We start from the raw sequence: 26,466 nt of genomic DNA on the forward strand, positions 1-26,466 counted from the left end.
GTTCCATTTATTTTTCGGAATTTTTCCCAAACTTTTTGAATGGATGTTTTGCTTGTTTTTTCCGATACATAGGACCTCCAAGATATTATTATACCTTTTATGACCTCCTTTCTGAATTTAACCTCCAAGATATTATTTTACCTTTTATGACCTCCTTTCTGAATTTAGCTGATATTCTATTATATAAAGGTTCTAATGCATCTATTTCTAATAGTACAATTGTCATTTTTAATATATTTTCTTCCAAGAATGGTTTTGATTTATTTATTTTATTGAATCTTCTGTTTAGAGTATCTAACCTTCTTGCTAGAGAGTGTTTTTCTCGTACTAATTCAGATAGATCATCTGACCACCAGGGAACTTTATGTTTTTTATAATGGGGTTTTGAATGAGGAATAGCTTTGTCTGCTGCCTTTTTAATGAAAGATACAAAGAATTCGTTTGTCTCATTGGGGTTTCTCAAATAATCATATGGCGGTACATTTCTTGTGTGCAAGTTAAAAATGTCCCAATCTGCTTTTTGCATGTTATAATGTGGAGAGTATGGTTTCGATTTATTATTTAATAAAGATATTATTATGGGAAAATGATCACTTGAATAGGAGTCATCACAAGTATTCCAGTCTAGTTTGTCAACTATATTTGTTGAACAAAGGGTGACATCTATTGAGGATAATGTTCCATGGGTTTTTGAGCAGTACGTATTTACTTTGTTGTCGTTCAGACAACAGAGATTATTAGTGTTCATCAAGTTTTCTATTTTTTCTCCGTCTTTATCTGGTGTAATGTTGTTACAGTCCCATATTGGATTATGTGCATTGAAATCACCTACAATTAACATGGGATTCTTACAATCTTTTATTATTTTCTGTAATATGTTTAAATCATACTTTTTATTAGGCTGGTTGTATAAGTTAATAATATCAGATAAATTATTTTCTATTTTCACTGTTATTGCTGAAATTTGTAATTCAGCGTAGTCTATACCTACTTTGTCGTATATCATTTTATTATGGACATAAATTGCTGTTCCTAAGTTATTTTCATTTTTCTTTGATGTGGCTAGTAGATATTTACCTATATTTGGAACAATTTTTCCAACATGTTGTATACATATAATCATTGGTTCATATTCCCTGATAAGTTGTTGGACTTCTCCTAAACGCATTCTCATTAATAATCCATTTATGTTCCATTGAATTATATAACGATTGAATGGTGTAATCTGAGAGTGGTCAGATTACTCTAAATTATTTAAGTTGATTTTTTTTTTATTTGTTATAAGTCAATTTGTATTTTTGTAAGTCTTGATTCATTTTTTTTGTTGTTTTATTTTGACTTTTGTTGACTGTTACATTTTTACTATCTTGATTTAATTTTTCCATTTTGATTTTCTGTAGAATATTATCTACAACACTGATATGTTTTTCTTTGTAATATTCTAAATGTTCAATACACATGCAACCTTCTTCGTGAGATTTGATGTTTGTTTTTTCCTTATTCCTATACCTCATGAAATTATTTATGGTGTTGGTTAGGCTTTCTTTAGTTATAGTTTTATTTTTGTGGCACATTGCTACAGAGCATTTACTACAACCACAGGTCTCTTCATGTTCATTAGTTTGTTATTCCTTCTTGGTTTTTCTTGTGGTGCCTATAATTGGTGATGGGTGAATTTCTTTGCTTTCATCGTAGTTATCTGTGTTGGTTTTCCATTTCATTGGAATTTTGTGATTCTGCTCCTAGAGGTATTATTGTTACTATGGGAGACAGTGGAATGTTTGATTTAGTGTTCTGTTTCTGAACTTTAGCTTTTGGTGAGATTGGTCGGTTATTTATCTTTTTACAGCTTTGGTGGAATTAGGTGGGGTCTTATCTAGTTGCCTTTTCCGAGTTGTTATCCGTTTTGTCACATTCTTGTCCAGTTTGATTCTCCAAAAAGGGAATCAAAGTGAATCAAGGTTGATTCTGGTCTATATTTTCTTTTGTTTATTTTTTTAGGCTCCAAAGGGCCTTCAGTTGAATAGTTTGAACTACTTTTTGTTCCTTTTTTTGATAGGGACACAGGCACAGAAACATCTGGCTCAAAGGAGAATGGTTCCATTGTAACAATGCCAGGTTTTCCTTTTACAGGGACATCCTTTTTCTCGCATGAGTCATCATTTGGAGAATTTTCAATCTCCAAGGTGGGTGCAGAGGTCATCATCTGTGTCAAAACAGTATCATCAGAGGGCCCAGGGGTACTTGATTCTTTAATGTTACTATTCATAAAGATTGAATAAAGAAAAAAAAATAATAAACCTGAGCACTTTAAAAAGGTATCATTAGCCTTTCATGGGGTTTATTCTTCCACTAATGGCACAAGTGAGAGCCGACTCCCAAATGTCCGCCCCTACCGTACCCCACAGGGAATGGCACAATACGATTAGAGTGGCCCAAGTGTAAGCCAAACCTGCTTGCTAGGACCGAGAGTATTACAATAATACAATCATCCCCACCCTAATCGTATTATGGGCAAACCGGATAGAATGCCGAGAGTTCTATCTCCAGAACCAGACCCCCCTGGAATCCGTGGTCTAGCCCTAAAGAATAGTTCCGTCTTTGAGCTGTCAATCTGATAACTCTCAGGATCGTTTGTGGTAGTCAGAAATGCATCTGACAGGGGAAAGGTCTATCGACTCCCCTCTTCCTGACGTTCATCTGTACACAGATGCCTCAGATCAAGGTTGGGAATCAGCCTTGGAGGAATCCAGGCCTCGGAACGAGAGTAGTCAATAAATCTTTGGGAAAATCAATGCTGTAAAGGAAGCCCTCAGTTGTTCTCAGTCTTAGTGTGCTACAGAGTAGTGGCTATGTTTAGCAACAGCGTAATTGCCGTGTCGTATCTGAAGAACTCGGAGGGGAACAGGCTCACAGAACTCAATACTATACTATAGCATTTAGTCCTGAGAGGGTGCGAAGAACGAAAGTGTATCTTCTTCCCCAATTTATATCGGGAGTCTCAAGGTACGGGCAGATTTGCTAGGTCGCTCTCGTTCAGGTATTAGGGGGGAGAGTGGACTTTGACTCTGGAAGTAATATGTCAGGTTCTCCGTAAGTGACCAGCAACTGTCGACTTATTTGCAACATGATTAAACCATCGTCTTCCGGATTATTTCTCTAATGGTATCCCTATTTCAATAGTCACCAAGGTGACATTACAAGTTGGAATCACATGCAAGTGTACGCCTTCCCTCCATCTGGTCTCATTAATCAAGTAATAGGGAAATTACGGGAGAGTGTCAAGATGACCTGGACTCTAGTAGCTCGCCTTAACACGCTTGGTTTCCGGAACTCCTAGAGCTCCGTACGGAAGTTCCGTTGTCCCTACCAATGCGAAACTACTACTTCTCAGTCAACCGCATTCTTTCCGTTATTTTCCAAACCCTCACGTGCTGGACCTAGTTGCAAGGCGAAGTCTATTATGTAGGGTGCGTTCATTTAGCTGAGGGGGTAAATCGGAGGTTCGGAGGGTTATTCTCTTAAGGGGGTGTTTACACGGTCAAACTTTTCGTCGAACGCGGTTCGCAGACCTGTGTTTGAAGTGATGTTCGAATGTGTGAATCGGGTATTTGGTTATCGAACACATTGTCGAATGGTTTGAAAAAGTCTGTTCGAGCCTGACTTTGTGGGCGGGGCTTCATTGTCCATAAACTGTTTGAATGTGAGAACGCGCGTCGAACATCAAACTTCAGTTTATAGTTGTAGTACTAACAACAGTAGCAACACCAATGACTCTGAGATCATGAGATGTCGCACTATTTTGCTCGTGTAGCAGCGAAGTCTATTATCTAAGGTGTGTTCATTTAGCTGAGGTGGTATTCGCTTAGTGTGGAGGGTTAGTCTCTTAGGCCACATTAGCGGCGAAGTCTGTTTTCTAGGGGCGTTTATTTAGCTGATGCGGTAGTCACATAGTGAAGAGATTCTTAGGTTAACCAGATAGAGGAATTCCTTTTAGTCTTTAGAATTCTTAGGCAACAGTGATAATATAATCACATGAACATAGGTTTAGTACGTTTTAAGTATCTTAGTCTTTGATAGTTTCCCTACGAGAGTCCAAGGGGGTACTCTAGTAGGCTAGGCTATTTCGTCGGCACCGAGATACTTCTTCGCTCGTTGATCGTCGGACCTTATCCGGAGGATCAGGGCCTCGGCACACTGCTTCATTTCCCTCCATACATGAGAGGCTATGAATAGCCACATGGGAGGTCACCGTACTCCTCCATACATGAGAGGTTCTGAAGAACCACATGGGAGGTCGACGGACTGAGACAGTACGGACCTGACGGGCGATCAAAGTACTTTCCATCATGTCTCATCACCAAAAGCAACGATTGATAAGATGAGTGTTTAACTAGATAGGTATCCTAGCCGAGAGTACTGACCTGACTCGATCAAAGTACTCTCCAACAGGTCTCTTCACTGAAACCATTGATTGATATGGTGAGTGTTTGGCTAAATGGATATCTTATGCAGAGCAGATTGGTGAGCTACCATCTCTGCGGTTGTCAAAGGGGCGTGCAATAGAATTGATCCCTCCTCCTCTAAATGTTGTTAATCGGGCTAATTCAGGTGTTCAGGGAGTGTATTGCAATATGAAGTTTTCATAATAAAACTAATATTGTAATACTTACCTGAACACCTGAATGATTCCCACCCTCCTTCCCCACATCAATTTTGACCTTGAATAAAGCAATTGACGAAAATGGGGCGTGTCGGCGCACACCTGTGTCAGCGTTGCCAACCGTTTGTTACGGTAGCTCAAGTGACAAGATTTTACCTGCAGCGTTGGTAACGCTGGCTGTTAAAATTCCCACTATAGTGGGATGGGTAGTTGAGAGTTGTTCGGGCTAGTGGGATTAAGGGCTAATTCAGGTGTTCAGGTAAGTATTACAATATTAGTTTTATTATGAAAACTTCATATTTCCAAATACATATCCATCTTTTGTCTGGGGACAAGAGGCAACTTCTCTAATTTTTCGGGACTTGGCAGTCTTGTTCAAGTTTGAGAAGCCCGATCTCACACTCGAGCAGTACACTTAGTGTCCTGTCATGCTGGTGTTACAATCTCAGTCCCATATCAGCAGGGTCACAGAAGAGTACAGTTATTCCTGTCGCTAAGGAACAACCAGCTCGACAGTGACAAGTTGTCCTTGTTCATCCTGTCGCCCTTGGGGAAGCCGGTCCCTCATGAGTGGCCCCACCTTTGTTCCTTTCAGTGAAGATTGCAGGAGTTCTAGTCTCCGATAAGGGACTCCCTATTCCTTCCCATTCTTCCCAGTGAGGAAATGAATCAGGAACTAGCCTGGTGACTAGACGACAGGAACCTCATTGGAATGGCCCTTCACACTCCCCCTCCTGTCATGCCCCTATTCCCAGGTACATCGACCGAGGGAAGAGGCACACACCTGGAAGAGTTGCTGTTTTCAGGTGAGCGGAACTGGAACAGCAAACACCTCCACATAAATATCTTGGAACTCAAGACAGCTTCCTTATCACTTAAAGAGATTAAGGGCCTTAGTAGCTAGTCTGTGGTGCTGATGAGTGTCAGTACCCCCATCGCCACGAGAATAACTTATGTCAACAGAGTGGGGGGACTGGTTTCCCTCCAACTTTATATGTTGACAGTGCAAGTGTACAAGTGGGAGGTTGCACACTCAGTAGAGCTGTTAGCCAGGTACATTCTGGAGAACTGGAACATATGGCATATAAGCTCAACCACCAGTGTCAGGTGACAGGGATTTGGGCCTTACATCCACACATTATGCAGATTTTCCAATCCCTGGAACCTCCCAGAGGCCTCAGAAGAGGCCAAAGGGATCTCTCAGTTGCTATCCCCTCTCTATGGACTTGGGAACCATTGTGCAGAGCTCTTTGGACCCCAGTGCCACGGGAGCAACAGAGGTATGGGTCTTCATGGACACCCATGCCACCAACACCAGTCCATGGAAGTCACCTTCCCGGGCTGGTGAAGAACCTTCCACCACTCCACAGGGTTCCTTGGACCCACTGGTATTGGTAACAACTGTTGCATGGGTTCCACGAACCCTGTGCCTTGGGAATTACCTGTGTCACTGGAGATGCACAGGGCTCCAATAGGCCCCTGTGTCACCAATATGGGTCCAGGGAAATCATATCCCTGGGCAGGTACTGTTCTTCTGCTGCTGGATAGAGTCCCACGGACTCCCATGACACTGTTAAGGTTCCCCAGTCTATGGACCTGGGCCCAACTCTGAGAGGGAGTGAAAACCCGACGCATAGGTGTAGCCTCACCCCTTGCACGTTCTCGCATGGGAACGGTGCTAGGGTCCCAGAAGGTGATGCAGACCCATAGGTAAGCTCACCTGGAGAGGGAGGTCTCCTACTTAGTCTTCTTGTCTGTAGAGTCCTCGGCCTTGAGGAAGACTGCAGCACTCGAGGAGATGAGGTTCTGTCACGCTCAAGTTTATCCTGGAACTCATAGCGAAGACTTTCAAGTCATGTTCAGTCCCATCTAGGAAATGGTTGGTAGTGATCGTAACAAGGTACTACTGCATCCAGTTAGAGTGCTACGGTACCATCTTCAGAGGACTTGACATCTCAAGCTCGGGTGTTGATGGCTCTTCTTTAGAACTGCCTCAACTGAGGAAAAAGTGTTCAAGAACATGATTTCTTTCTAGCCACCGAAAACCTTAGACGAGATGCAAACTGTCCACTATGGGAGCTGGGTGAGCTACACAACTTGGTGAGCAGCCACCACAGGACCCAGGGAAAGTGTCCCAGGGTCTGTGGGCAATATCCTGAAGGTAGAAAGACGTGAGAGTGGACAGCCTAGACCACTTTCTGTCTTAATACCTGTAGAACCAACAGGTTTTCCCAGAATGCGAGGGACTGACCAATGTCCCTATCCTAGTGAGGTACCTCACAAGGATAGGGACATTGGTCCTGTCCTCATGAGGTATTCGGAACGAACTCCTGGCCACATGTCAGGCGTAGAGTCTGCTCATTTGAGCTATCAAATGAGCGAACTCTACGCCTGACATGCGGCCAGGAGCTCGTTCCGAGTACCTCACAAGGATAGGGACACTGGTCTGCCGAGCAATGGGTGAAGTTTGAGGGTACTTGTGAGATATTTATACGAATCCGCGAGCTTCCACAGCTCGCCTGGCGCCAATTCCAGACTGGCGCCAGCTAAGTACCATGTAAAATCTGCAGTACCACAGGATAGTGATTGGCATGGTGTGGCAGGAGAAAGCGTAAGATTTTCTCCTACTATCTCTTCACCTTCTGGTGAGGTATAGTTTTTTAGGAGCCAGGAGGTACAAAATACCTGGAGCACCCACCACTCTCAGTGGATGGGTGGCTGTGTTATTTCGTTGTAGGTGACAGTGTATCTGGTTGATTTTTACATTGGTACTGAGCCCAGGGCAAGGGCACCTATTAAAGTTTTGCTAGCTATTGGATAACTCCTTAGCTGCATAACTTCCACTGATGCTTTGGTAGCCATCAGAGTACTCCTTCGCTTCAAAGCTCCCACTTAAGTAGAGGCAACCCTTGGCACTACTGCCACACCACTACAGGTTAAGTTGAGCGTCAACCAGTTGCAGTTTTATACTGCAGGCTCTCTTTACTAATAAGGAACGACAAGCTTTGTATTCAATGCTAGCAACTTTTCTATTTCAAATTCATTACATGACTTAATGTTTTTGGAGTAGAATACTATGTCCATGTATCCCACCTGTCAATGTGGTAGTCAGCTATGTAATTACTTGGTAAGTTACTTACATAAAAATGACATTTTTATAATAAAATAAAGTTTTATTTCTGGGCTCGACCTATGTCACCCAGTGAAGTAGTCCATTAGCACTGATTTCTAGGTATAAATATTGCTAAATATACCTGAGAAAAAGCTAACCATAATGCCAGGGTTACGACCCCTGGATCGAACACCACTAGATGGTGTCGGTATACACAAGGGGTGAGTGGTTGCCACTACCACAGATCTTCGTCCTATAGATTTCTCCAATCTCAAAACCCCGAAAAGGGAGGAGCCGTTCCAAAACCTCATCCCCCGTACCTAGCCAACCACCACCCCGGCCGCCATCTTCATTCCAATTTAGCACGCCTTCCTAGATACACCGTGTTTTTCCTTGGTGTTGTTTTTTGGTTTTTTCTGCATATTCATTATGTCATCCCATCAGGAGTTTCCACCATCTAAGTTGAGTACCATTTCCTTTTGGTTTTTTATTACAGAGGCATCATTTTTGACTGTTCGTATATTGTTTACCAAGGTAAATAGTTCCACGCGCCGGGCGTGGGCTGTGTCTGCCTCTGCCATGCTTGACCCTCAGTCTTCGCATTTTATTAGCAGAATGTTTCTGCTAGTTTTTATCCAGGCTCCATTCCATTTGGAGCCTTATTTGGAGAATTTACCATTTCGCTGGTAGGAGGTTAGGGAGCCCGTATCATGACTGATCTAGGCTAGGGATGGAGGTACACCCCTCCCTTTTTCTGATCATAGTTTTCTCCCTTTTCTCTGGTTTCCTTCCTCCACCAGCGAGTTGGTGCCTTCTCGATGGTGGTATTATTATTTTCATGATCATAACTGATGTGTACAAGGATGGATGACATGCCTATTCTTGGATTAGTTTTTGTGTACGATTCGGCGTCAGAGGTGGCCATTTTGGGTATCCCCGCTTCCCGTATAACGGATGTTGTTTGGACCTCTCTGACGCTGAGTCATTTATGTATTTATAAGTAAATATATTTTTAAACTTCTCACATCGAATGGTTAACTTTATGTTAGTATTCTTGACGTCAGGTAGTTTTATTTGATTAGGTATATTCTAGCCTAGCCTACTCAACCGAACCGTAATTCGGTTTTGAAGGGTTAGGCTAGCCAGGATAGGCGCTTTTACACAATGCTCAGACTACCTAGCTCACCTGACCAGGCCGTTTTGAGGTTTTGGAGGGAGATGTTAGGTTTGTGTGGGAGTTCCTCATTCTCTCTTGGCCCACCTGACCAGGCCGTTAGGTTATGGAAGGTGAGGTTAGACTAGTGAGGGAGTTGCTCTTTCCCCTTAGCCCACCTGACCAGGCCGTTAGGTTTTGGAGGGTGAGGTTAGGCTAGTGAGAGAGTTGCTCTTCACCCATAGCCCACCTGACCAGGCCGTTAGGTTTTGGAGGGTGAGGTTAGAATAGTGAAGGGTCTCCTCTATTCATAGTCTACCACGTGACTAGGCTGTCGGTTTTGGAGGGTGTGGCTAGGCTATGCGAGGTTCTTCCCCCCCCCCCACCTGTAGCGCTCATTCTGGCCTTCCTGACCAAGCCAAAAGTTTTGGTTTTGGAAGGTAGGCTGGGATCGAAGGTTGCACAGGTTATTTCGTGTATATAGCCTAGTCCTTCTTTACCTGATCAGTTAGTTTTTGGCGAGTGACCTGGGCGTCTTCCTAGCAGAGGGAAACCAATCGCTTGCGTTCGGCACCCCCGTGGGGAGGTTTCATTCGGCTTTCAGAGGGTGCTACCCACCCAACTGGTCGCCGTTCGCCGCGCTTCCGCCACTCTGCTACCTTTCCCTTATTGGGTGGTGTTTCGTTTGCTTGCTTTCCACAGTTATAGCTGGAGCGTCGAACACTGTCCCAGAGATACAATCATGAGTTACGCTATGTTTAGTCTCCGCCAGGTTAGTCGGATCTTTCGTTGTTATCGTCCATGTTACCACTCTGGTGGGTATGGTTTTCGGTTTATTTGGCGTTTTCCACTATGTGGTTTCCGCCCTGGGCGAGTGAGAGATGGGCCATATACGAACACTCCTTTCCGCCACATTACGCCGTTTCCATAATATGTGACATAACGAGATTTCAGTGGCAAATCACGGCGGAGTACCATAGCGACGGAGTATCTTAGAGTACTTATTTTTAACATAATTAATAGTTAGCCATTCTGTAGCATAACCTATGTTTATCAGTCTGTATGACCGGATTCAATTCCGGCGGGTTTTGCCTGATGACACGCATGTTTCATCACCCATAAATCTGTGTTAAGGTAGCCTATTACCGCCGGACCTAACTCCGGCGGGCCTTGCCTTGGCGTTACTCATGTACCGCCATTCCACTTACAGATGGTACGTTGTCAGGAGCCAGGGTGCACGGCGATTCTCCAACAACCCTGTGGACACGAGGTGTGCCGATCGCACTCCAGCTGCTCGATCCACGTTGGGGACCTGGTCGTTTGGCACCTGGACGGCTGTGAAGTCTGCTACGCTCTGTACGAGTTAGTGGTGGATGAGTCGGTAAGTTTTAAGAGACCGCTAACCTTTAGTCTCTTTTTGACTTTAATGACTTATATAGACATATAAGGGAAATTGGAGAATATTCTCAGTAAGTCCTGCTCTTTCTTACAGTCTGACCAAATCATCCGTGACTCTTTGCTGTCGACCCTGAAGATCTGGGTCGGCGGATTTCTGAGGAACTTTGCGTCTGGCAATCCTTATGTCCTGTCAGAGGAGATTTGTAATCTCCTCTACCCCGGTGCCCGGATCTCCGCTGCAATGCCAGCGGAATTGGCCGCCCCAGTCATCGAGAGGATCCGGCAAGAGACGCAACCCTCCCAAGAAGACAACCTGTGCGGAGAGGTGGCGGAAGAGGTAGCGGCCATCAACATCCACCTCGAGCCGATGAGCGTGGATTTGGACCATCAGGTAGAAGGTAAGGTGGTAAGTGAGGCAGGGGGAGAGGGTCTTGGTAGTTCCCTTTTTAGTTCTCCTTCTTCTTCTTCTTCTTCTTCCTTTCAGGGGTTTACCAAACCAGCTATCCTTGGGGACAGATCTAGGTCTGTTATCCCCAAGGTGAAATCCTTAAAAAAGAAGGACTTACCAAAGTCCTCTAGACCTCAAAGGTCTAATCCGACAGCTCCCTCAAGGTTGTCACAGGCTCTTAAATCAGTGGCGTCCTCAAGTAAGGCTACTCCCCCGTCCAAAGGGTCGAGATCCAGGGTGTCTAAGGCTAAACCTCCACAGCCTAACTTTGACCCTGAGACCTTCGCCGAACTTCTGATGCAGAAGTTAGACTCCAGGGTTGAAGCTAGGATACAAGACCTTTCCTCTCAGCTTGCTTCAAGCTTGGAGACCTCTGGTCAGTCAGTGCTGTCATTGGCACAAAGGATGGAGGCCCAGGAAAGCTTGCTCTCGGATTTATCCAATCCGGAGCAGTACAGCACTCCCATGTTGTTCGGATGCCTCCAGACTGCCCCCTTTGATAAGGGGGAACCCGTGGCGGCTGGCTCTACACGCCCCCCTGCATAATGATACCCTGACCATCGAGGGTTTGGGCACTTGGCGTCTGGAAGAACTGGAGTTCTTTCCACCCGACCTGGTACCTCCCTACCCAGGCTATGCCAGGCTAACAGAGGAAGCCTGGATTAGATCTGACAAGGTCCCGAAGGAAACAGTTATCTTTCCCAGGGACCAAGCCCAGTCCGCCCTGATGCGTGCTCTCAGTGACTGGGAGTGCGAAAATACAAAACTTACTCCCTTTAAAGGGAGTTTTACGATGTTCTCGGTAGGTGACTCCATCCCTACCCCCTGCACGACTAAGATCGCAGAATTGACTATTCAGGCGGGAATAGATGGCAAACCGCTGCCTCAACTCCGGGAGACAGATCCCACCTCCCTTCTTTTCCCCCGGAGATTCGGAATATTGGTCGGGAGCTCCGGCTACGTTCACAGTGGGTAAACTCGACCCCGAGTGTGCCTCCACCTTGTTCAGTGAACAGCTTCCCAAGATTCCGGAGGCCCTTCTGAAGGCGGAGTTTGAGGCTAAGTGCAGGTTGAGTCGCTCCCTGCATTCCATCACCATCGCAGAGGTAACAGCGTTAACTTACCCTGACGAACCTCTGTTCCAGGTCCTGACGAAATCATTATTAGCGTCATTCCAATCGGACCTTTATGACTTTGTGGTGGCGAGACAAAACTGCCGGAAGCATGTCTTCGCAGACGCCACTATCAGACATGAGCCCAATAGACTCATGAAGAGTTCTGTCTGGGGACCTAACATCTTCCCTGAGGATGAGGTCAATAATGTTCTGGCGGAGGCAACCAGAGCAAATCAAAGTCTTTGCTCCCGCTGGGGTCTCCCTTTTAAAAGGAAGTCCGCCGAGACCTCCGGACCTCAACCCAGGGAAAGGAAGAGGTTCAGGAGATATTGGAAACCCCAGGCTCAAACAGTGCTTCAAGCTGTACTGGTCTCTCAGATCAGACAGCCTTCTACTTCCAAAGCTCAGCCGCAGCAGCAGTTCGTACTGATGCAGTCGGCTCAGGAAGCCCCTGCTCCGCCAGCCTTCGTAGCGTCCCCAGCCTTCAACGCCGTTTGAAAGCCAAGGGGTGTTTTGAGGCTACAACAGGCATGTGAGGGGGAGTAGAGCCAGAGCCGCCTACAGAGGTAGGACTGCATCCAGACCTCTCTCCGTGGAAGAGGAGGCTGAGGAGGCAGGGAAGTAAGGCCTCTTCCAATCAATGAGTCTCCTCAGGTAGGCGGAGGTTATATCTCTTCCGGGACCATTGGACCTTCAGTCCGTGGGCCCACAGCATAGTTTCAAAAGGTCTGGGATGGAGCTGGAGCAGAGGGCCTCCTCCGCCAGTCAGGTTCCATCAACCTCCATCCAAAGACTTACTGGACTTTGTAAAAGACCTTCTTCAAAAGAAGGCAATAAAGAAAGTGAGACACTTGAAATTTCAAGGCCGTCTGTTCAGTGTCCCAAAGAAAGACTCATTCCAGCAAAGAGTAATTCTAGACTTGTCTCGTCTCAACTTATACATTCAATGCGACAAGTTTTGCATGCTTACAATCTCGCAGGTGCGGACCCTACTTCCCCGTGGGGCCGTCACCACCTCTATAGATCTTTCAGATGCATATTATCACGTCCCAATTGCAAGAAACTTCTCTCCTTACCTAGGGTTCAGACTAGGGAAACAAGCATACTCGTTCAGAGTCATGCCATTCGGGCTCAACATAGCGCCCAGAATTTTTACCAAACTGGCAGAGACAGTAGTCCAACAGCTACGGGCCCAAGGGATTATGTTAGCTGCATACCTGGACGATTGGATAATTTGGGCATCCAACGCCAAGGAATGTCGAAAAGCAACATTCATAGTGATCAACTTCCTGGAATCCTTAGGATTCCATATAAACAGGAAGAAATCCTGTCTAGTTCCGGAGGCTCAGTTTCAGTGGTTAGGAATCCAATGGGACCTAAACATACACAAACTGTCACTTCTGCCAGCCACAGCCAAAAGGAGGGAAATAGCCAAAGCTACCAGGCAGTTCCTCAAAAACAAAAAAGCCTCTCGTCGTACCCAGGAAAGAGTCCTGGGTTCTCTTCAGTTCGCATCAGTGACAGATTTGCTGCTGAAAGCCAAACTGAAGGATATAAACAGGGTATGGCGGAGATGAGCCAACAGCAGAAACAGGGACAAGATGTCTCTAATTCCGCCGGTGTTGAGGAAGAGGCTTCGACCATGGTCAACAGTCAAGAGTTTGTCAAGGTCAGTGCCTCTCCAATTTCCCCCTCCATCATTAGTAATCCATACGGATGCTTCCCTAAACGGATGGGGAGGATACTCCCAACACAAGAAAGTTCAAGGAACATGGTCGACTGTATTCCGCCAGTTCCATATCAACATTCTAGAGGCAATGGCAGTATTTCTAACACTAAAGAAACTACGTCCAACCAGACAGATCCATATCAGACTGGCACTGGACAGTGCAGTAGTTGTACATTGCATAAACAGAGGGGGCTTCAAGTCAAGCCATATCAATCAGGTAATGATCGCAATTTTTTCTCTGGCAAGGAAACATCTTTGGCACCTGTCAGCTACCCATCTGGCAGGTGTTCGAAATGTCATTGCAGATTCACTATCCAGGACAACTCCGCTGGAGTTGGAATGGTCCTTGGATAAGGCATCATTCGAGTGGATTTGTCTTCAGTTACCGGGTCTCCAGGTGGACCTGTTTGCCACAGAGAGCAACCACAAGCTTCCGTGTTACGTTGCTCCCAGTCTAGACCCTCTAGCTCATTCCATGGATGCGATGTCAATCGACTGGAACAGGTGGAAAAGGATCTATCTGTTTCCACCAATAAACCTATTAATGAAAGTTTTACACAAACTCAGATCATTCAAAGGTCAAGTAGCATTTGTGGCACCCAACTGGCCAAAGAGCAATTGGTTTCCTCTTCTTCTAGAGTTGAAACTCCGGCACAAACAAATCCCCAGTCCAAGATGGACACAAGTAGTACAAACTCGGACTGTGTCAGCTTCCTCAAGAATTCTGAATGTCCTAGCTTTATGGACTTCATGAAGTTTGCAGCTCAGAAAGACGCTAACATTGATCCTATTAATACACTGTTCATAGAATCAGACAAGAGGGAATCTACTCTCAGACAATATGACTCAGCAGTTAAAAAGTTACCATTGTTTCTGAGGGAATCTGAAGCTCATGAAATGACCACGAACCTAGTAATCTCTTTCTTCAGATCATTATTTGAGAAAGGACTGGCCACTAGTACTGTTACTACAGCAAAATCTGCCTTAAGAAAAATATTTTTACATGGCTTTAATATTAACCTTACAGACTTATATTTTTTGTCAATTCCTAAAGCATGCGCTCGTCTTAGACCAGCAACCCGTCCTCACACGGTTTCCTGGTTCTTAAATGACGTACTTAAATTAGCATCAGACACTGATAATGAATTATGTACATACTCGAGTCTGTTAAGGAAAACGTTATTTCTAGTAAGTCTAGCCTCAGGGGCTAGAATTTCTGAACTGTCTGCTCTCTCTAGAGAACCAAACCATGTTGATTTCCTCCCGTCAGGAGAAGTTCTGTTGTCTCTGGATCTCTAAGTTTCTAGCAAAGATTGAGGATCCACAAAATAGATGGTCTCCTTGGAAGATTATTCCCCTTCCACAGGATCTGTCCTTATGTCCAGTTAACACTTTAAAAGCTTATTTAAATAGAACTTCTAATAGGAATTCAGGCCCTCTTTTTGTTAGGGAAAATGGAGGAACCATTTCCTTAAAGGCCATCAGGCAACAAATACTGTATTTCATAAAGCAGGCAAACCCGGATTCAGTACCTAGGGTACATGATATTCGGGCAGTGGCCACCTCAGCTAAATATTTTCATAATATGAATTTTGATGACCTTAAAAAGTATACGGGCTGGAAATCACCAACAGGTTCAAACGCCACTATCTTAAGTCTCTAGAGGCTCTGAAATACCCCACAGTAGCTGCAGGAAGTATTGTCCCCCCAGCCCTAGACTAGTTTATGTATCCTTAGTTTATCCTATTGTTTATATTTCTCTCGCCTACCCACCTCGTTTACTGGCCCTGCCTTCTAACCTTTAGGTCAGGCCTGCTTCACAGCCTGACTCCTGGCCGTTTCATGGATTTCCTGTTTGAATCTTTTGTTAGCCTTAAGTGTCTTGGTGTTAGTTATTTTATGATTTAGACTGTGTACCTTATAATGTTAATTGTCTTTAATATGAATGTTTTGGGTTATTAAAACACATTAATTTTCTCATAGTTTTATTTAGCTCCATTAAGGTAATTCTTAGAGAGCTCCACCAAGCTTTTGTATGGTTGATTCTCTGTCACTATTTCACTGGGTGACACAGGTCGAGCCCAGAAAAGGGATTTTGACAAAGGAAAAATCTATTTCTGGGGGAAGACCTGTGTCACCCAGTGACCCATCCCTGTACTCCCTTTTTTCCCTCCCGATTGGCATACCAAGCTTGGGGGGTGCTAACTTGGGATGAAGATGGCGGCCGGGGTGGTGGTTGGCTAGGTACGGGGGATGAGGTTTTGGAATGGCTCCTCCCTTTTCGGGTTTTTGAGATTGGAGAAATCTATAGGACGAAGATCTGTGGTAGTGGCAACCACTCACCCCTTGTGTATACCAACACCATCTAGTGGTGTTCGATCCAGGGGTCGTAACCCTGGCATTATGGTTAGCTTTTTCTCTGGTATATTTAGCAATATTTATACCTAGAAATCAGTGCTAATGGACTATTTCACTGGGTGACACAGTTCTTCCCCCTGAAATAGATTTTTCCTTTGTCAAAATCCCTTATATACTTACCAAGCAATTACAGAATTGGAGCCCGCCCCTCCTCCTCTGATGGACATTAGGCATAAAATGAATTAGAATTGTTAGCTAGGTCATTCCAATATTCTGTTAGTGGGACGGGCTGATCACCTACACAAACTATATTGAAGCGCTACTCGCGAAATTTTGAATCTAAGCTGCTGTTAAAGTGGAAACTATAGCTATGTAATTACATGGTAAGTATAGATAAAACTTTTTTTTAAAGTAAAAATGTCATTTTTAGTTGTAAGATTTTGAATAATTTGCATTTAACAAAAGTATTTCTGCTTTTCAGGTTTTTGTATTTTTGATCAAGAATTTATCAAGTATTGGAAGGGATTCTTTGTTTAAAAGTTACAACACCGTCATGAAAATGAGAGTTCTTCAGTGTCAGAGCATACTAGCAAGAAGTGCCTATAGATGTAAGTTGAATATTCTAAGAAATATAAGTCACAGTAAGGATTTTAAGTTGAAGTATGACCCAAGTGAGAACTCTCTTGAAGAAAACCCACCAGAGATTGTACAGTTGGCTCAGGATAAAAATATTTTATATAGTTCACACTTAGCTTCTAAAGGCGTTCGAGTAGATCCTCTATCAAGAAGAAATTTTGCCGAGAGATATCAAAGATTATTGTTTGAGCAGAGAAAGCAAAATGCAGTTCCTCTCATAGTGAAGAAATTACTCCCAAGAAAAGATTTTGAGAAAATGGAAAGAGAAGACAGTGATGATGAGGAGAGAGACTCTCATGTGACTCTCCCATATACAGAAGTTGAAAATATTAGTACTGAGGTATTGAAAATCAACCAAAAAGCTGTTAAGGAATGTGACTGGGGTAATTTTAAAGACACTGTGTGGGATGACATTGCAAATAGAATGCAGGCTTATGAAAAAAGTCTAATCAAGTTAGTGAAAACTGAAGAAAGAGACAAGTCACGGATGAGAGCAGAAGATACGCATTCAAGGCCGGTTATAAAGGATGGACTATATATTGATGATGTTGTGGAGTATGGCACATGTGATCAGTTTATTCCTGTCAGTAGGGTGCCTTGTGGTGGTTGTGGTGCATTGCTTCATTGTCAAGATTATGCTCTTCCAGGTTAGTTTCATGCTATTTGTTGATATTGTATTTGTAAGTTGTTCCTACACATTATACATACCATCAGTCTTTACATAAGGAATATGCTTCATTGTAGCTGGAAACGGCCATTTAACTTTTAAACAAGGTGGTTAGGTAGTTAACCCTTAAACGCCGAGCCTCTATTTACAAAAACGTCTCCCATATGCCGGTGGCGTTTGGGAGTTAGCGCTGAAGCGGAAAAAAAGTTTTTTTCAAAAAATCACAGCACGCTTAGTTTTTAAGATTAAGAGTTCATTTTTGGCTCCTTTTTTTGTCATTGCCTGAAGTTTAGTATGCAACCATCAGAAATGGGAAAAAAATATCATTATCATATATAAATATTGAAATATATGACCGCAAAAAAAAAATTTCATATATAATTTTATACAAATCGCGCTGTGAACAAAACGGTTAAAGCTAACAGATTAATTTTTTTTTCTTTGTATTGTACACTAAATTGCAATGATTTTGGTATATAACAAATTGTAAAACGATCAAAGCAACACAAAGAAAATATTATCACAATATGATGCATGAATCCGTAACGCGCGGACGTAAAAAAAGTTTTTTTTTTAAAATTCACCATAAATCGAAATATTGTGCTAGAGACTTCCCGTTTGTTGGAAAATGAAGCTAATTGATTGAATATTACTAGACTGTAAGGGTTTTAGCTTACAATTGCAGTTTTCGACCATTTTGGTCAAGTTAAAGTTGACCGAAGGTCGAATTTTTTCTATTTATTGTAATTTATATGAAAATATTTCAAAACTGATAAAAGCTACAACCATGAGTTATTTTCTGTTGTATTCTACATGAAATTGCGCACATTTTCATATATAAAAGTTTATGTAACGACTAATATAAAACGGTGCAAACATTACGACAATGTGACGAAAGAATTTCTGAGATGTTCGGCCGAGTTACCGCGCACACGTAAGGAAAATGTTTTTTTCAAAAATTCACCATAAATCAAAATATTGTGCTAAAGACTTCCAATTTATTGCAAAATAAAGGTAAATGGTTGAATATTACTAGAATGTAAGAGGTTTAGCTTACAATTGCATTTTTCGATCATTTCGTTCGAGTTAAAGTTGACCGAAGGTTGAAATTTTGGCAGTTATCGTGATTTATGTGAAAATATTTCAAAAGTGATAAAAGCTACAACCATGAATTATTTTCTGTTGTATTCTACATGAAATTGCGCACATTTTCATATATAAAACTTTATGTAACGACTAATGTAAAACGATGCAAACATTACGACAACGTGATGAAAGAATTTCTGAGATGTTCGGCCGAGTTACCGCGCGCAGACGTAAGGAAAAAGTTTTTTTTTTTTCAGAAATTCACCATAAATCGAAATATTGTGCTAGAGACTTCCAGTTTGTTGCAAAATGAAGGTACATGATTGAATATTACTAGAATGTAAGAGTTTTAGCTTGTAATTGCATTTTTTTTTACCATATTGGTCAAGTTAAAGTTGACCGAAGGTTGAAATTTTGGCAGTTATCGTGATTTATATGAAAATATTTCAAAACTGATAAAAGCTACAACCATGAGTTATTTTCTGTTATATTCTACATGAAATTGCGCACATTTCCATATATAAAACTTTATGTAACGACTAATATAAAACGGTGCAAACATTACGACAACGTGACGAAAGAATTTCTGGCGCAGACGTAAGGAAAAAGTTTTTTTTTAAAAATTCATCATAAATCGAAATATTGTGCTAAAGACTTCCAATTTGTTGCAAAATGAAGGTAAATGATTGAATATTACTAGAATGTAAGAGTTTTAGCTTACAATTGCGTTTTTTGACCATTTCGGTCAAGTCAAAGTTGACCGAAGGTTGAAATTTTGGTAGTTATCGAGATTTATATGAAAATATTTCCAAACTGATAAAAGCTACAACCATGGGTTGTATTTTGTTGTATTTTACATGAAAGTGTGCACATTTTCATATATAAAACTTTACGTAACGGCTAATATAAAACAGTGCAAAAATTACGACAAAATGACAAAAGAATTTCTGAAATTTTCGGCAGAGTTACCGCGTGGACGTAAGGAAAAAGTTTTTTTCAAAAATTCACCATAAATTGAAATATTGTGCTAGAGACTTCCAATTTGTTGCAAAATGAAGGTAAATGATTGAATATTACTAGAATGTAAGAATTTTAGCTTACAATTGTGTTTTTCAACCATTTCGGTCGAGTCAAAGTTGACCGAAGGTTGAAATTTTTTGTAGTCGACGTATGGTACGTCCACTTGACACCCAACAGACAATTTTAGTCGACGTATGATACGTCCAGTAGGCGTTTAAGGGTTAACTGCCGCCTGACTGGTGGGTGTCCCGCCCTCCCGGATGGTATGCATTCACTTTGCTTTCGGCCGTCCCTCTGTGAGGAGATGTTATTCTACCTTCTGCCCTGCCTGCCGTTTCACTTTGTTTTCTTCATTTCTGTTGGGATTGTTGATTGATTGTTATTTTTTAATACAGGCAGTCCTCAGTTATCGGCGGGGGTTCCATTCTGGGGGTGTGATGATAACCGAAAAGTGCCCATTTTCGGTTATCGGTGCCTCTGTTAGGTATGTATTGGCGCCAGTACCCAATTATCAGCACCGATAAGCGGAAATCAGCGATTTTCGTTGCCAAAAATTGCTGATTTTCATCGCTAGACAAGCCCCATAAAACCGGATCGCCATTAACCGAGCCTGCCGCTAACCGGGGACTGCCTGTATATCTTTGTTCTTACACAGATATACAAACTGTCTGTCTTTAAATAAGATATATTTCAGTGCAGCTGGAAACAGCTGCTTCACTTTTAAACAAGGTGGTTAGGTAGTTAACTACCATGCGACTGGCAGGAGTCCCACCCGCCCAGATGGAAAACATTCACTTTGCTTTCAGCCACTGTGCGATGAGGAGCCGTGTGCCTACTCTCTGCCCTGCTTGCCATTTTGCTTTGTTTTTTCCCAGTGTGAACTTTCTTGTGTGTTTGTGATATTTTGCCTTGATTTTGTGTTTGTGTGTTTGTTATAACTGCCATGCAGACCTACAAATCATCCAAGCCTGGGCAGAAAGGCTGTGCCCAGCATATATGCGTCGGCACCACTTCTTGATCATGCACCCATTACCCTCATGTCCTCTGCACAAGTTGCAGAGTGTATGACCGTAACCAAGGCTGTATGTGTGACGAGTGTCATCTCTGATCTTTTGTGCAGTGGGTGAAGTTTTTGCACAGGAGGAAATACAAGAAGAAGGCTTCCAAGGCATTGTCTGGGGAAATACACCTCCGACAACACCGTTGGTTGCCGACCCCTCTTCCTCTTTCCTTCTTCCGGTGAAGCTTCCTTGCCTTGCTGTCACTCCTATGGGAGCAACCTTCCATTTTGTCATCTTCACTCTCTTCATCAAATGGAAGTCGGTGTTGGGAGCCAGGAGATCAGGACAACCTCTGCTTGGTGGTCTCTGTTTGCTCTGAGGGGAAGGGTTCCTCTTTGGAGCGAGAGAAGACTGCCACCCCTAACCTGACTTTTGACTCTTTACAAGAGACTGAGGATCTCCGGGAGACGTGGCACTCTCAGGGCCTCTCAGCTGTTCCTTCTATGCAGGGCTTACTGAGTCACCTGAGAACTTCTCGTGCCCCTGTGATGCCCCCTGTGACTCATGCTACCATAACTGCCACCACTACGATGGTTACGATGACTGCTTTTACTAAGACAACAGTGAGTATCACGATGCAAGCTTCACTTCTGATGACCCCTGCTGTTGTTGACCATACATCTCCATATGCTTCTGCTATGGTTTACCTGCGGTAACCCTTCCATCTGTACAGGCTGCTCCCTCTTCCATCGGGGACCAGCTACCCCACACTGTCTTGAAGAAGAAGTCAAAGAAGAGGAGTTGCAAGGTATCGTTGTCATCTTCATTGTCTTCTTCATCTGCTGCTGCCTGCTCACCTTCTTCTTCCGAAGCTCCTCACCAGAAGAAGAAGAGGGTTGATTCTCCCATCCCAAAGAAGTCCCTTCATGGGACTTCCAAGGGGCTGCCTCCGTCCATGGGAGAAACAGAGGGATCTCTAGTCTCTCCCCAGACTCCGGCCTTGGGAGCTTTGAGTACACGAGTCTTCTCAACCCGCGCACTCAAAACCAGTTCCAGGAAGTTACCTTCCAGGACTGGTGTAGTGCCTACCTCTTCCTGTGTCTCTTTGGACACTCGGGTAGAGGAAGCAACTGTTGATCATCCTGGATGTGATTCAGGAGCTTCGGGAGCTCCGACCTCCAAGCAGGACCGATTCACTTCAGGTACTCGGGTTTCACTGAAACCTTGAGTCACTTCTGCCAGTACTGGAGAGTCGGCTCCACGGTCTGGTTCAGGCACTACAAGAGAGAAAGGTGACCAAGCATGCAGGTGCTTCTTCACCCCCTGCCAGTGCTTGCCCGAGTATTTGGTCCCGTGTAGGTGTATCTGACTCAAGGGTCCCAGCACCTGGAGGGGCTTTGAGGAGGTCCTCCACACAGCCTTCTTCTCATCAGGAGGCCACTGCCTCAAAGAAGACTGGAGCATGTTGTGAGGACAGCCTGAATTCATGCCCGAGAGCATGCAATCGCTCTCCCCCCTGTGAGCCCTCTTTCAAATTTGCGTGAATGGGTCCACTCACCCGGCAACAGTCTCCGTTTGCGTGAGCCCATGTGTTCTCCTCAGGACAGCACACTGCCACGTCTGCGTGTGCAAGGGCGCTCTCTTAGACCTGTGCAGCTTTCGCCACAGCAGGTTGGTGATCACCCACAGTTTTCTTCTCCTGCCAGGGCTTCAGCCTCCGACAGGACAGGAAAGAGTTCTTGAACCCTCTCACGTATCTCCTCAACCTCCTGGGGTTATACGGGAGGCGTGAGTCGGGTAGAAGGGTTGACGATTGGAATGCCATACCCAAATGTAGCCCCACCACGAAGGCTTATGTTATGGGTATGGTCCTCGGATTAACTTGATCCTGTGCCCAAGTGGTCGAGTAGGGACCTGGAGGTTCTGCTGAGGTCCTCTATCCTGCAGGGAGAGTAGATCGGGAGGACCATGCCCTGGAGGGACCCAAGCGTCCTCTCCCAGGACTCGGACATTCCAGAGATACAGAGGACTTTTGCAGAGATCGTTGCACTGATCTGTCAGCACGACGATCTCAGGGAAGGGGCCATGGCCGCATCTGTGGATCGTCTGTTGCACCTTGCAGCTTTTTGGGGACCAAAGAAGGACCCAAAGCTTCAGTGGGCTTGCCATGGTCCGTGCTTACCAAGGGGGTTTTGGAACAGGTGAACACTCTGGTCTCTGAGCAGGAAAGTTCTCTTCATTCCAACCGCTTGGATAAGCTACTTCTTCCTCCTCTGCCTCAACAGAAGTGCTACTACATGCCCCTGGAAGGATCTCTACCAACAAAAGTTTGACCCGGACCTAGTCCGTCTAGGTTCAGGTCTCTCGCTGCAGCAGTTTGGTGTGGAGGGTTTCACTCTCATGCAACAAGAAGCAGCTAGCCTGGAGTCTACCACTATGGCAGCATCCCAGATAGTCTCTGGGCTGGACCTGTGGTATTTCACAGTGTCCAAGGTTGCTGCCTCCTTCAGGAGACTGCACCAGTATGGAGGTAGGACGATTACCTACCTGGCCCACCAAAGAGCAAAACTTTGGGCAAACTTGGTCTTCTTGAAGAGAAGGACGCTGTCCTTACTCGGATAGCCAAGTTCGTTGGCCCGGAATCAGCATTGACCCTATTGAATGAACCACTGCTGTGTTCTGCCTCTCTTCCCTAGAGAACGGGTAGACACAGCGGTGACCAAGCGCCTTGTGAAGATAACGTCAGGCTAGCACTTCCTTGGCCTTAAGAAGTCCTAGGCTTCAAAGGGCGCCCAGGGAAGCACACAGCTTTCTTTTGCCCCTGCCAAAAAAGGTGCGCAGCCGAACCTCTTTCAACCATCTTACCAGTCTGGAAAAGGGACCGGGAAAGAAGAAGAGAGGAGGATGTTAGGGATAGTGTTGTCCTCCACATGCTGCCATTGGTGGGGGGTGTGCCTGTTGAGCCATTGGGCAACATGGCAGCAATACAGAGCTGAAACCTGGGTAGTAGATGTCCTTCAGGAAGGCTATCTGATTCCCTCCGAGTCTTGCCCATCCCTCACTGACAATGTGGCCCATCTCCGAACTTATGCACCCAACTCACTGAAGGACCTCGCCCTTCGGGCAGAGGTAAAAGTGATGCTGAAGAAAGGTGCTGTGAAAGTTGTGACAGAATGGTCCCCGAGCTTATACAACTGAGTCTCTCGTGGAGAGAGCAACGGGGGACGAAGACTGGTTATTGGTCTCTCTCCCTTGAACCGATTCGTTCACCAGACTGTTCACAACGGAAACGACACATTACATGCTCGCAACCATCAGGGAATCTGACTTCATGCTTATGGTGGACCTGAAGGATACATATTTTCAAACACCCATCCATCGGTCCTCTCGCGACTACCTATGCTTTACCTTTGGGGAGCGGTAGTCCAGTTCAGGGCACTCTGTTTTGGGCTCACAGCCACTCCCCAGGTGTTCAAGCGAGTGTTCACCCTTGTGCCAGCTTTGACCTATTCGCATGGGATAGCAAAAGAAGCCTCTCTCCATCTCAGCTATAAAGGGCTATAGGGCTGTCCTGGGCCTAGTCCTGCTCATGAATGGTGTGGATATCTCCTCCCCATTGGAGATTCTCTTGCTGATGAAAAGCTTCGAAAGGTCTTGCCCTCCCAGAGAACTCAGGCCCCCTGAGCGGGATGTGAGTCATTCTTAGGAGCCTGACTTGTGCACCCTATGAGCCTCTACGAGAGTTGTCAGACAGGGATCTGATCCTCAAGACTATTTTCTTGCTTGCTCTGGCATCGACAAAGAGAGTAGGCAAACTTCGTGGACTTTCCTTCGATGCTAAACACTTGAGGTGATAAGGATCCATTAAACTCGATTTTGTCCAGATTTCATAGCGAAGACTCAGAATCTGAGTCCCTGACACCAGGTTCGAGTCATTTATGATCCCCTCCCTAGAGGACTTTGTTGCTAATGATCCAGCAGACGAGATGCTACTCTGTCCTGTTAGAGTGCTGCAGTACTATCTTAAGAGGACTCGACATCTCCGGCCTGAGTTGGTGATCAAATGAGTGTACTCCACTTCAAGCGGTGAGAATCCTGTTGTGTTCTGGGTGAGGGTCCATGAAGTCAGGAGCATTGGTTCATCCCTCAGATTCAGGAAGAATCTGTCGGTTCCTAAGGTACTGAAGGCGGGGGTTTGGTCACGCCAGACCACTTTCACCTCCTTCTACCTTTGGGATGTTGCTCACAAGTCCTTGGACATGTTTTCCTTGGGTCCTGTGGTGGCTGCTCAACAGGTTGTGTAGCTTACCCGGTTCCTCTAAGAGGACAGGTAGCATGTCGCCTAAGGTGTTCGGTTGTGAGAGAGAGAGAGTACGTGTATAAGTGACTGGATTCCCCTCCTATCTCCTTCATCCTTCCTCTCCCTGCAGGCAAAGGTACTGGTGTCAATGTAGCTGAGTTTCACATCAACTTCCCATTCTATTTTCTATCATTTTAGTTAGAAGCAAATCCCACCCTCTGTCTAACAAGGGGAGAGAGGGCCTGACAATAAACAAACCCATTGCTTATACATTGCTTAATTGTCTCCGACGTCCTAGCCCTTTTCGAATAATGTTGTGTTATACCTATTCATTTTAAAGGGCCAGAAGTCTGACAGCGGAATACTCCATTCAGCATGTTAGAAGCAGGGGTCTCTACCTTGATCTACATGACCAGGAAGAACACCCATGTGAGGCAAACTACCAGTCAGTCTAGAAGCTTACTCAGACCCCTCCCGCCAAGAAGTAAATCTTCCTTATGCAAAGGCGACGGTTTGTATGCTGCATTGTGTAGGAACAAATGACAAATTTTTAAAATAATTTGTATTTTTCATAACTATACAAACCTGAGGTCTTTATAGTTATATGCCCACCTCATTCCACCCCTCAATCTGACACCTGGGCCGAAAGGCAAAGTGATTGCTCACCATCCAGGTGGGCAGGACTCCCACCCAGCGCCCAGTAGTTAACTACCTAACCAACTTGTTTAAAAGTTAAACAGCCGTGTCAGCTACGCTGAACATATCCCTTATGTAAAGACCTCAGGTTTGTAAATTTAGGAAAATATAAATTATTTTAAAAATTTGTCATTTTTAAACAGTCCAAAACAAAAAAACCATACACTAACACTGACCCAACTTTACTGTAGACGGTGAGTGCAAATGAGGGATAGGCCAGGGCGAGAGATTCACACATCCTAGCCCCTGGGGCAACTTATCATACTGTATGCTGCTGCCTGAGCCCATCGTGCAAGATTTAAAATCATTGTCACATCGGTATTGTTATCGTGACATCGAAAATATCATAACTGTTCTCGCCATCATAACGTTGAAATATCGCAACTCAACCATGGTAACTGGACTACCTTTTTATATATGTATAATACTGTAGATATATATAAAATATATATATATATATATATATATATATATATATATATATATATATATATATATATATATATATATATATATATATATATATATATATATAATATATAATATATGTATATCTTTTTTTTTACAGTGGCTACTATAGGGACTCACCTGTTTATTATATGCATCAGTGGAATTCCACTGTTACTGAACAGTAATTAAAAAGAAAATACATGCTCACTGAGGAAACAGGATTAAAACCCAGGGCCTTAATTAACACATACATTTACATTTACAGTTGAGTAAATGGAGTGGATAGATTAATAGCACAGTATATCAGTAATTAATTAACCTCCACAAATAACTGTAGGATTCTACATGTAGGACAGGGGCTCTTGGTTGGAAACAGTGAATTATTCAACATACTAGACTCTGAACGCTTCTCTGGAATTGAGAGAAACGTTAGACAGTCACTTTGAGCGGCAATTATGCACAGCCTAACGAATTAATTGTCTATAAGGCTGATGGCTTATGGAGAGAGTTTACTTCATGTCAAGGAATTCAGTGCACAAAGGCATAAATCACTAAAATTGCCAGACAGAAAAGATAAGAAAAGGGACTTCAGTAAAAGAATCGAGAAAATACAGGAAAAATAACCTGGCTGGAA

At 44.0% G+C, this 26,466-nt stretch overlaps 1 protein-coding gene across 14 annotated transcripts in view; it reads left to right on the forward strand.

Annotated features, from left to right (window-relative positions):
* The window catches only part of LOC136851844 (nitric oxide-associated protein 1), a 447,511-nt gene that overhangs the window by 47,451 nt on the left and 373,594 nt on the right, over nucleotides 1-26,466 (forward strand). For all 14 annotated transcript variants that reach the window (XM_067126208.1, XM_067126223.1, XM_067126177.1 and 11 more), the window contains one exon: nucleotides 16,458-17,259. In XM_067126208.1, the coding sequence (XP_066982309.1) occupies nucleotides 16,530-17,259 (730 nt within the window). In that variant the 5' untranslated portion in view covers nucleotides 16,458-16,529. The remainder of the gene's footprint in view (nucleotides 1-16,457; nucleotides 17,260-26,466) is intronic.

Source organism: Macrobrachium rosenbergii, chromosome 3 (assembly GCF_040412425.1).
Source record: "Macrobrachium rosenbergii isolate ZJJX-2024 chromosome 3, ASM4041242v1, whole genome shotgun sequence".
In the NCBI taxonomy this organism is placed as follows: Eukaryota; Metazoa; Arthropoda; class Malacostraca; order Decapoda; family Palaemonidae; genus Macrobrachium; species Macrobrachium rosenbergii.